The 12319-nt window shown below is 46.6% G+C and overlaps 1 protein-coding gene across 2 annotated transcripts in view; it reads right to left on the bottom strand.

Annotated features, from left to right (window-relative positions):
* MEIS1 (Meis homeobox 1) overlaps positions 1–7984 on the bottom strand; it is a 133528-nt gene extending 125544 nt beyond the window's left edge. The window contains exons 1-6 of one of the 2 annotated variants that reach the window (XM_003793457.3): positions 7449–7984; positions 5361–5587; positions 3366–3507; positions 2770–2820; positions 1918–1968; positions 357–503 (exon numbers count right to left, since the gene is read on the bottom strand). In XM_003793457.3, coding sequence (XP_003793505.1) covers positions 357–503; positions 1918–1968; positions 2770–2820; positions 3366–3507; positions 5361–5587; positions 7449–7460 — 630 coding nt within the window. In that variant the 5' untranslated portion in view covers positions 7461–7984. The remainder of the gene's footprint in view (positions 1–356; positions 504–1917; positions 1969–2769; positions 2821–3365; positions 3508–5360; positions 5588–7448) is intronic. The other variant, XM_012807436.2, reaches the window with a different exon arrangement.
* Between the last annotated feature and the right edge of the window lie 4335 nt (positions 7985–12319).

Here is a 12319-nt window from a genome sequence, read left to right on the forward strand (position 1 = left end):
AGAAGGGGGAAAAAACGCTCCCGAACAAAGCCCTACAATCAGAGGCGGTCACTGGCAGTTAACACTCCCATTATTATAGAGGGTAAATAAAATAAAGACAAAAATTAAAAGCGACAAGAAACAGGTCAAGTTTGCTAGCAAAGCTTTTACAAGCTCATCTCTCCAGGTCGAATCCCAGAGCCAGCCTTAATGAAGCAATAATAGCCACATTATTCAAAAATTTTCATTTCGATGGAAATGTATCTAAAAGAGACTTAATCATATGCAAATAATAAAAGGAGGTGGTAGTGACCCAGCAAGCAATATGCATACAGATTTTTTTTTTCCCTGGGATGTTGAAATTGAAAAGCGCATACCTGGTCAGTTAGATTTGCTGATCTTGTTATATCTTCACTGTCTGATTTTGATCCTCCTTCTCTATCGTCTATCACCAAATCGATAGGCATTTTCCCTTTCAAACAGCTAATATACCGGTGGCAGAAATTGTCACATAATTCGTGTACCTACATTATGACAGAAATAAAAAAATGGAAATATAATCAGGAGTGCATAAATGACATTGACAAGTGCAATCCACCCCCCTTGTGAGATCCAAACTTCCAAATAGGGGAAACACAGGGCAATTGTCCTCCAGAGACCCCTAGACGCATCCAGAATTAGGAATAACTTTCTTTTCTTGCAAAATAGAGATATCCCAGAAAATTGACAGTGACAAGATGATTCACAGGCTACAACATATTCAACACCCGTGTTAAATTCATCTGCTCCTGGGGCTGTGGCCATTAGAGAGGTGACCTGCATGGGTGACATTTAAGGTAAACTATTTAATTTCATCCAGTTACTTTAATCATAAATCCCCTTCCAATGTGTCTAAGGAATATATATATATATATACACACACACACATCCACATATACTTTTTTTTCTCCAAGGATTTGTACTATGGTAGCATAGGATATATGTCTGTCAACTCAAGTCCCCATAACATTTGTAATAAGAGTTTCTGTCCCTATGGAGCATATTTTAGGATATTTCTTTTTTTAAGAAAAGGAGGAAATAAAGTTGCCAGATCTCCTGATATAAAAAACCTACAACCACAAAAATTGATTTTTTTTTAAGCAAGGAAAAATAATGCCTCAAAATATTCAAGTGCAAGTGGAGAGATCTCTTACAGGCCCCAGGCATCACTGACATGCAAAAATTCACAAGAAACCCCAGTGTGCTTGCAACTTAATGTTAGTTTGAATTACAATGCATTAAGTTTTTATTACTGAGATTTATAGAACAGCTAGCAAAATCCTGTTATCCCACACCCTTTCTTGAGTGTGAAGGTGGGGTGGGTGCAGAATTCACAGATTCAAGAAATTGACACAACTATCAGCTCTGCTTTGTCTCTGCAAAACGTTTAATGTGCCTCCCCCACCACCTCCTCCAGACTCCGTGCACGCTCCTCCTCCTCCCCCTCTGCCTCTCCTCTGTGTCTGACCTGCCGCTGCTTTCAGACTGTCTTCCAGAAACTCACGAAAACTAAACAAAACTTTTTCCGCCCTCGGATGTACCAAAGAAGAGGAAGAAGAAGAGAAGAGACCATGGCGGTATTAAGCTGTGAAGCAGACTCACAACAGCTTTCTGAACACCAACTGGGATGCACAGAACTGCAACTATTTACACAAAGCCAGCAAGGTATTAAGAAAGAACACGAGGCGAGGGCGTTTGTGATCCCCGTTTTAGTGGCTGAAATTGTAATTAAACTGCGAAGAGAAATGGACGCTAAGATTGGCCTTGACACTAATTACCAGAAAGAAAGACATTTATGCAAATGTCTCAGAAGCCTGAACTTCAGCCATTCTAAACCCTCCCCCCTGTGTGTTTGGGGGTAAGGAAGAAGTGGAAGGAAAGAGGCTGTAGAGAAATTACCTTCTCTAATTCCAACAGATGAAACCTTAATACTTGTATGGCTTGAATCATCTGCAAAGATACAAAAAGAATGAACACCCCATTCCTGGTTTGCAGAAAACTGGCTGTCATAGCTCTAGCATCTCCAGCCCACCCCCTCCCACCAGTAAATAGAGTTATTTTGATTTATGGCAATAACACTAAAACTTAATAGCAGTGACTGGGTACCATCTAGAGGTTTATATTTCTTAAGGAGAAAAAATAGCTAAAACAACAACAAAGCACCTAAGTGGGGGCCATAAACACTCTCCTCCCCCTTGGCTCTCCCCTTTCTCAGTCCCGCTGGCCCCACTCCACCCCCCAAAAGGTCACAGCACTGGACTAGATGTTTCCTTGGAAGGAGCGGACAGAAAATATTCCATATAGCCCCCAAATTGTGGCTTTTCCACATTGCAAAGTTCCTGCTGCCTTGTGCACACCTTTCAGGCAAACTGATTGGGGGCTCTTGCCGGGTAGCTGCCCTTGTGACGATACTTCCAGGGCTGGGAAGTCCGCAAAGTTTAAGCACTCACGCTGACAGGGCCAGAGATAAATCCCCGCGCTGATTAGAACTGTGCAGCCCGGCTGTCATAAAAAACAAAAGCTCGCATTTCCCCGCGCCGGCTCGCCCGGCCCCTCTCGAGATGAATTTATATCCCCCGGACCTTGTCCCCGGACCACTTGTCCGTGGACTGAAACATGTGCAGCCAACTTGCAGCCACGGAGAAGACCGGTCTAGAAACCTCAAGGCTCCCAAAGCAAAGCCAGGGTTCTGGAGGTGGGGGCGGGGGGTGGGCGACGGGATGGGGGAGGGGAGTAGGGGTCCACTCTTACCAAGTTATCCAGTTCTGGATTAGAAGAAAATAAAGGTTTTTCTGCGCGAATCTAAATACAAGTGAGAAGGAGAGGGGAGAGGGAAGGGGAGGGAAAAAGAAAGAAAATTTGAAATCTGGTCTCCTTCCTAGTTTCTTGCCTCATTACACTGTCGGGGGCAGGATGTAACCTCCGGGAGGGACTCGGTGACACCGAACTCGTCCCGCGCAGAAACACTTCAGTGTAAATTAAATAAGCCGAAAACGAGCCCAGAGCTCAGTCTTACTTCCACTAGCAACTACGCCGCTCGCTTCTGGGGACGCTGCTCAGCTCATCAAGTCCAAAGCAGCTACAACGCGTGGTGTTCTTGATTTTATTTTCAGAATGAGCTTTCTGCGTTAGTTTGTAGAGGGTGAGTGGGTAGGAATATGGGTGATTTTAAGTTATCCGCAAACAGACTCTCGTAGAAGAGGCAAATCCGAGGGTGGATGTAACATGCATGGCTTGGAGTGGACTATTTGCTGGCTACTTTTTAAAATGTGCTGGGCGAGGGAGTTGGGGGAGGGGGTTCTTTTATGTTTCTTTTACTTTTTTTTTTAAACATTTATTTTGCTGACCTGTTTGGCGAACACGGCTATATCTTCATTGAATGACTCTGAGGAGCAGACGTCCCCGCCCGCCACCCCCGGCTCGCGGGGGGTACAAGTGGCTAATTCACATTTCTCAAAAATCAGTGCTAAGAGAGGGAAGAGGGGGTGTCTGTAAGAAAATACAACAGTCACAAACAACACAATGGTTAGTACCCGTCAGTGAAAAAAAGGTGCCCAAGAAAAACAGCCAGAGAAGCTAGACGCACGGACCCCCTCTCTGATTTTGTCACCTACTTTCCCCCCTTTTCCTCCCCCACTCCAGGTGACTGCTCAACTCCCCTTCCTCCTAGAGCCCTGAAGTCTGAAGGCCCTCGGCCCTGGACGGTACCTGAGGATCGGTTCAGCAATATCTGGCCAGAGAAATTGGCAACATTTGCTAAGAATAAAAACCCAAGCGGCTCCAGCAGCCATTTTGAATTAAGTTTCCCACCCGACAAGCCCTCGTCCCTCGGCTGCACATCCAGGACCTGGTTGGAGAAGAAAGGCGCTGGGCGTGGGGTCGGGGGAGCTGCCTCAAATGGTTACTCCAAGGCGGCCGCGCGAAGCCCAAGGCTCCGGGGCTCTCTGTGGCAGGCGCACCGCTAACTTGGGAAAAGGACCTCTATGGCTGCGGGACCAACTGTCACCAGGCTGCACCTACAGATCCGGACCCCAGGGCCCTCGAAAGCAAGAAGGCTCCTCCTCGGCGCCCTGCACATTCCCTCCCTTCGCACGGATGGCCCCCACCACCTCCCAAAGAAAGTTCCTTCAAATATTTATGCGGTAAAGCCTTTCATTTTGTGTCTGCCGAGTGGCAAAGCAGTTAGTATTGCGAGGGGCCTAGATGTCGCTTGTCTCAGCCCATAAAAAAAAAAAAAATGCTGCTTCTAATGCCCAAGGAGGTGTCTCAAGTCTTTTATTAGCTCTCACAGCTCAGCTGGGAATTTAACAGTTTGGGGTCCTTTTCAAAGCTTCCCCAAATGTTCTGTCCCGGAGCCTAAACCATTTGTAGTTAACGCTGCTGCGGACAGAACGCTGGGATTTAAACAAGCCCATTGCACAAGGGGCTAGAAAATAAAGCAGAAAGAGTTTTTTTTTTTTTTTTAACAGCCAGGGAAGATAAATGTTGCCAGATATTTTTTAAAAATTGAAGAAATAAATAGAAATAAAAGTTGCTGGAAAGTAAAAAGAGGTCCCTAAATTTATCAGCACACAGTAGGCACAAGTGGCTTTGAAAGGATTTTACTCGTCCAGGGTCTAATCGAAAGGCCGAGAAGAACACGGTGTAAACCGCCGCCAGAAAACAATCTCAGGCCGAAGAGCACCCCGAATTTACTTCTTTCTAAATCCTGCAGGTTTTACCTTTGAACACAAAGTGCCAAAACATCCAGAAGTTTCTCAGTGTTTGTAACAATTCAGAATGAACCCCTCTCCTTGACTTCAGTGGTCAAACTCCCTAAATGCAAAACATGTTCCCCTTTGCCTGACCTGCAACTGTCCGCCCTTGATTTTATTGTGCAGTGGCAGAGCCAGCATACGCTTGCTGAGTAAACTTAGCAAGTCAGAACAATCAGTGGCTTAAAAGATTTTCCCTTAAACTAAAAGTTTCATTCCAACACAAAGGCGCTTACATTTAGAAACCCCTAACGCTCTCCGGGCGAAATCGAGCAAGAGAGGGCTCCAACCCGCTCAGCGGGAGTCTGAGAGGGACCAAGGACCTCTAGGCAACTTCTCCGGCACTGGGAGCCTTTTGCGGGCACCCCTGCGGTAGAGCAGGGCGCTGGGGGTACAGGGAGAGTGAGTGGAGATGAGGGGCTTCCGGGACGGCAGGTCAACTTCCCAAATTTTTATGCAATGGCAATAAATAGTCACCAAATATCTACCTCCAAACCAGAGAGCTCTGACTTTCCTCTTACCAAGGGCACAGAGAAATAGGGAAGGCATCGCATCTCAGCTGCTTAACCTGCTCCCCCTTGTACCTACCCATAAATGGCATCTTTATCTCTCTTTAAAGCGTCATTGACAGAGGAGCCCATGCTGGGGGCCATTGCGTTGGTGTGAGCTGTGTGCGGGTACTGATGCGAGTGCAGAGGAGGCCCGTGGTTCAGGTGGTGGACCGGCTGCATGGACCTGGCTGCATGCGGGTCCGCATACATCGTGGAGGGGATGCCTACTCCATCCATGCCCCCATAATGGGGTAGATCGTCGTACTGCATGACAAACAGGAGAGAAAGAAGGTTCAGAAGGCCATGCGGGCAAATGGGGGAATGGTAGGGCGCTGAGAGTGTGTAAGGTCAGGCTAGCTGGATCTTTCAACCCTGATTTGGTGGCCTGCATCTCTGAAGTTGAGATTTACTATTTAAAAAAATAATTTGTAACGTAAAAATTCTAAGATTCTCAATAAGACTAGTCTAAGACGAATGGTCTTGCCCTAACTTGTGTCCCCATCAACTAGTTCAGGAATTCAGGATCCTCTGGCAAAGAAGGAAGGAAGAAAGAAGGAGAAAAAGGGAAGCATTTTTCCCGAGGGCGGAAGGTAAAACGTGCATGTCTCGGGCGGAGGAAATTCAAAATCACAATAATAAAACGTGCCAGGACAGTGCAGCAAACTCGCCTAGTTTCGCAGTCCCTTCACAACAGGGGGAATTAAAAAAAAAAAAAAAGTTACGATGGGAACAGCTACGCCAAGCACGTGAATTCAGACAGGCTTCTGGTTTTATTTCCCTGCCAGCGTGGGGCTAGGCAGTCCTGCAAGACACTGCATTTCTTTTGCTTTCCAAGACAACTCTTCTAAATTATACAAAACTAACTGACCCCCTTATAGGCAGAATTCAAGGCAGCAAGGCTTTTCCTGTACATTAGAGCTGAATTTACAATTGGGCAGCTTTCTCCCAAAGTTAAAGAAAATCTATAGTTGAAGCAGTTAATATTTTATATGTTTTTTTTTACTCTTATATAGTTTCTCCACAGACTAGAAGTCAAGGAGGCAAATGTTACTCCTCAGGTTTAAAGCAAATTCAAAAGCATGTGCACATACAACCCCCTACCTTCCCCTTGCAGAAAAGAAAAAAAAAAAAAACCTACTTTCATATTGATTGTCATTATTTGTGTGTGTGTGAAATTTAGCTATTTAGGTTTTTCTAATTGGTTCATTCCAGGCAAGTTCTTTTCCCAAGATTTGGGGAAGCCGAGAGTGAAATGATTTTCAAAGAAAAGAGGAATTGCCACTTTCATCTCCTTAAAGCCAGAGGTGTGAAAAGAGTTTGGAAGAACACTGACATTTGCCTGAACCAAAGGAGTAAAGAAAAATGTGTCAGCCTAGTAACTTTCTTTTGCAAACAGGGCTTTGAGGGCCAGGACACAAATTATGCAGGAAGGCTTTTTGTAGACCCTCTTTCTTTTAAGAAACTACCTCAGTTGGGTTGTCATTGTCTCACTTTACTCTCCCTGCATTTCCATTCAAATAGGAATATTGGGGAAATTAGTATTGCATTTTTAAAGTGAGTAGCTGTGTGCTTAGTATCCAATTAGTACAGAGTTTATCTAAGAAAAACTTGCAAAATATTATCTTGCAGAAAAATCAGTACAAATTAAAATTACTTTTAAAAGATGAATGTTTTCTGACCAAAAAACTTGCCGTACTCTGACAAAGTTATCGACTTAAAAAAGTTATACAAATCTAATGATAGTACTACAGATGAGCATAATCTACAACATATCAGAAGTTTCCAGCTGTGTAAGCTAGTTTAAACATAGCTTTAAACTTCTGAACCCTCGAATTATAGCATTATGTATCTCGCTTAAAAAAAGAAGGATGATTGCTTGAGCTCGTATTTTTATTTGTATAGCTGCTTGTTAGTAATCTATAGAAAACTTGGTTACTTGAATTAACAACTCCAAGTAAAATACATAAGTCTACAAATGCATTGAATAAATCCTCTTGCTTTAGGCCACGGCTTTAGGAGCCTCATTTTAAAAGAGAGAAAAAAATGAAACTTTTTAGCAGTGTCTTTCAGCCACGTTTCAATTTAATCTCATATTTGAGTTCCACAATTGTTTTTTAATACGTACCCTTTGCGCCATCGGCCTCTCTGGCTCCCTTCCTACTTCAACTTCTAATATATCCTCTTTAAGGCCAGTGTGAAAAGAAACAAATATGCAAACTCCCCCGGAAAAAAAAAAAGCACGACGAAAAATCCCTTAACGTTCCAGCAACGTGAGCTACTGGTCCCAGATCTTCGGTGGGACCTGAAGCAAAGCGCCCGAGTCACTGAGCATAAAAGCGCTCCGTTTCCAAGACAGCAGCGGGGGCAAAAAAAAAAAAAAAAAAGGCAGATCTTCTCTCCCCAAAAAATCAGTTAAAAAAAAAAAAAAAAAAGAGAGCGCCCCTCAGACCCAACTACCAAATCTCATGGCTTTCTGCCACTCCAGCTGTCAATCACAGGCGAGGTTGTCAACGTGGTGAATGAATGATCATCCGCTCTGTCTTCTTCTGGTCAGAACACCTCAAATGTTAATATTCAAATGCACAAAGCCCTAGCGCTCGCTTCCCTTGAATCAGTCCTAATTCCTAATCAGTTTCTCTCTTCTCTCGCGCTCTCTCTCTCTCTTTCTCTTTCTCTCTCTCTCTCCCTCTTTGCAACTGCTGCACTGGAGGGAGATTAGAGAAGGAGGGTTAAAAAAAATGTCTGTCTGAGTTTGTCTTAAAGGAGCCACGATCGATGCTGCCCGCTTGCAGTCTCCGTGCGTGTGTAAAGTGTGTGTTGCACAGGCGGAGAGGTGGATTCCGACCAGAATGCTAGAACCCGGAAGTAGTGGTGGCCATAACAGGTCGCGTCTTACACAATGCATTGGGCTACAGCAAGTAGGCTCCTCGGCAGGGGTGGGTGCGCGAAGCGAGCTCTGGCCGCTCTGGAGAGGCAGAGAGGCGCTCCATTAAATCGCACGCCCAGACACAAACACCACGCATCCAGGGCACACGCACACAAATGCGGGCAGCAGTCCGCGGCCACCGTCTTTATTTTCCATATTCTTGTCTCTTCCTCCCCCTCTAGACTCTCTCCCCAAAGCCGACTTTCTTGAAATAAATTGGGAATAAACGCGGGGAAGGCAGCAGCGGGAGTTGTTTTGCATGGAGCCCCACGCATAGACTTCATGACTTTCCTCGAAATTATTGGGGTCTGCCAGTATTTTTCCGCGAGGAGGGTATACACGAAGTACTGAATTTTCAGAATTAAAGACGCCAAGGAGAAAAGTCAAACCGGGAAAGAGGAGGAGGAGGAGCAGGACCGGGTCTGGGAAAGGCTCGGCTAGGGAGTCCCGAGAACGTGGGGTGGAGGTAGCTCCAGCTTTCTGCAGATCCAGCTGAGAGGGGTTTTGCTGTCAGAGGTGGACGCCCGGCCGGAGGAAAGGAAATGCTTGCATTTTGTCACTTTGGGCCGGGACACCCCCACCTCCTAGCCCCGGCGGCCCCCGGCTCCAGCCCTGGCGTCCTGCTCGAAGTGAGAGAGGAAGGGAGGGAACAATGAACTGAGCGCCGGGAATGTGCCCCCAGCGCCTGTTTACAAACACCAAGCTATTTATGATCGCCGGAAAGCGAAACCCGAGGCGGACTCAGTGCAGCCTAGACCTCGCGGGCGGAGTCCGGGCTGGGGAGCCACCGGGAAGGAGGCTCTTTCTCCGACCCATTCCGGGCGAGGCGGCGGTGCGCCCAGGGCGCGGCGCGACGGGGCAGGAGCGCTCGGCTCGAGCTGCTGCCGCTGCTGCCTTTGTCTAGCAGGAGCCGAGGGGCTCCAGCCTCGGCCTCTCTCGGGCCTGGAGGGGCCCGGCGCCCCCAGCTCTTTCTTGGGCAACGCCCCGCACTCTTCTCTCCAGATCTCCAACTCTGCACTCGGCTTTCCTGTCCCCAGTCCCGCTGGGTGAAAACTCATAGCGCCCGAAAAGCCAAAGAAAAAGAAACCCACTACGTGAGCTGAGATTTCAGACAAAAGCTGCCCATACATACAACTCCGTGGCTCCAATCAGCCACTGGTTTTAACTTTCTCCCTTTAAGTATCTATTCTCTGGGCTTTCAATTATTTCCTTCTCTTTATTCTCCCACTTTAAGCTTGCCCATTATTATTATATTTAGTAGTGTTATTTTCGTATTTGTTTTTCTGCCCGCCGGGCTCTGATCTGCCGAGACGGCTCAGCCATAGCCGCTCAACCAGCGGCTAGAAACCTCACATCCCCAACCAAGCAGGGGCTCGCAGCTCGCTCGACTCGGAGAGGATTTTCCCCCCTCCCTCCAGCAGAAACCTCGCAGAAAACTCCCCCTGCGGTCGACTGGAAAATGAGCTCACCCAAATCTCGGTAGGCAGCCGTGAAGGAGGGCTCAGCCAATCAGGAGGCGCCCCCGCCCAGCCGGCTGCGCATTGGCTGCGGGGAAAATCAATTATCAAATAATCGATCAGCAGGGAGCTTCGATCTGCCGGGAATGCACACTGCCAGTCCCCATTCCCGCCCTGAAGGTGGCCAAAAGGCTGACTCCCGCAAAGCCCTCCGCCCGCTCCCAGCGGCCCCACCCCCATGCCACCCGCCGCCTGCGGACTGAATTCGCACCCTAAAGGGGGTGTAAGTCGAGAGAAGAGTTTTGAAAAAGATTAGGGGGATCCCTTCACCCGAAGATAATTTGGAAAAGGTTAGGAGCTCTAAAACGTATTGAAGTCAACTCTTAAGTGCAAAGTAAAAGAAAATTTGCATCCGTCTTTGAGGGGGACTCGAGTTTCTGTACAGTGGGCTTCCGAGGAGCAGAGGCTACAGAGCGAGCGCATCAGAACGTAGATCTGGGATCGGGTCCCACCGAGCGCCCGCAGCCTCCCTAGGCGACTTTAGCGCTCCGCGTGAGTCCACGCTGGCTTGTTTGGCCTCAACAGCGGAGCGTTTCCATAAAGCCCAGCAGATAAGTCTTCCCAGCACATCACTCCCGCCCCAGACACCGTGCTCTCCCTGAGTGTGCCCGAAGGGCTGACACACGTTCACCCAAAGCCTTCGGATGCGCTTTGCCTTGAAAAAGCTCCTACTGTTAAAAAAAGAAAGAAAGAAAGACCCCAGATCCCTTGTCACTTGTCTCACTCGCTCTTTTTTCTTTCTCCCCATTTATGTCTCTATCCCTCTCTCTCTTTTTTTCTCTCCAAGAAGTTTTAGGATCTTCTAGTTTTCTCCACAGCATGCATGTGTAACGTTTTCAGGCGTGAATGCCCGCTACATGACTTGGAAGGTTAAGGCAGCCCTGTGAGTAAAAGTTGGATTGGGGGGGAAGAGTGGAGGGGAGCCAGGTGGATTACCAGAGCCTTTGTGTCCTTGCGCGACACCCCCTCCCACCCTCAGCATGAACTTGGAAGCAGAATTTCAGGCCACGATGGATCCTACCAGTCTCAGGAAAGCGATTTCTGTTTCATTCTTGCTGGTTGGGCTAGACTGCAGGCTCCTATTCTGTTAATGAAAGGACTAAGCTGGGCCGGCAGCCTGCGAGCTCTTCCCCGGACCCCAGGGGGCTGCGGCGGACACCTGAGCGCCTTCCGACGGCTGCTCGCTGGAGCGTGAGCATGGATCTCCAGCACGCCCGCTGCAGCACTGGGCATGGGAGGCGGCCAGGAAGGGGGGACCGTGGTTACACCAAATACCAACAGGGCACGTCTACGTTTACGATCCTTAAATGAAATGCAAGGGAAATTGTGTAGGTATAATTTAACTGAGAGAAATTTATTGTGAAATGCACTTAGATCACCGTGCATCTGAGGGTTCTCCAGCAAAGACTTAGGGAACCGGCTTGAAGTTTACCTTAACTCTGTGGCCAGGTTTTCAAATTTGGAAAAGGTCAGTTTTTATATGAAAAAAATTTATATGTACATATACGCAATAGGATTTATTTTGTATTGTTGCTTTCCAGAAGTTTTTGTTTGTTTTGTTTTCTACCAGAGATGAAAAGAAAAGGTTCAGGTAGGTCACTCTTTTTAAGCATAACCAAAATCTCCAAAGCAGAAGGAAGACCCTTGTGTGCTCCAATCATGTTATGTCAGATTGTCTTTAAAAAGTACATTAAATTACCTATAGGCATATTTTCCTTAAAAAAAGGGGGGATAGTTTGAGTTTGCGGGCTTAAAATAAACTCTTAGTAGCTTTGAAAAGTGTCCCCTCCCATTTTTTTCCATTTATAACTGTGAACCTAATGTTACTTCTAGGCCTTATACGATTAATTCTGAACAATCAAGGGACTAAAACACTTTTACAATGTAATTACAGTAGTACAAATTGTTTGCCCAAACCTCATTCTGGATAAGGATTTTACAATTAGCAAACAGTTATTACAGTTGGGGCTTGCTGAGAGAAATTGCACAGAGGACATCTAGAATTGCAATATAGTAGCCATAAAAAAAAAAAAAACTTCTTTAGCAGGGCAGCCATTAATCATCTATTAAAAGAAAAGAGTGAAGGGACGGTTCCAGGTATCCCAGTCAACTACTGCTGATATTTATGCCTGTTCTGTGACAGCACCTATCCTAACCTTATTTCAGATATTTGCTTTTTAAGGCAATAGCACTTTTATTTTGCAAAACATTGGCCTGTAAAGGGTTTTGGCACTTTGCCCTAGCTCTTGCCAGTCAGGTCTTTCATTCTCTTCTTTCCCTTCTTATCACAGAGCACTTTCCCCCAAAGAGAGAAGGGTGACTAAAAAGAGACAGGCTAGGCCCTAGGTCTCTATTGTTTAGAACCCCACACACTGAGGTGGTTCAAGCCAGCACTGTTCCTTTAGGCTGTTGGTATAGTTGTGTTGGAGAACTCCCCTGTAACTTTCTGTTCTCCTTTAAGGAATTGGTGCCTTTTGAGAGGCCTATATACTGAACTAGTCTTTTGTCCCCAAAGGTCACACTGATGAGTCAGCTTCAAAACCCTCAGAAATT

This window comes from Otolemur garnettii, unplaced genomic scaffold (assembly GCF_000181295.1).
Source record: "Otolemur garnettii isolate 467f Iridium unplaced genomic scaffold, OtoGar3 scaffold00068, whole genome shotgun sequence".
Lineage (NCBI taxonomy): Eukaryota > Metazoa > Chordata > Mammalia > Primates > Galagidae > Otolemur > Otolemur garnettii.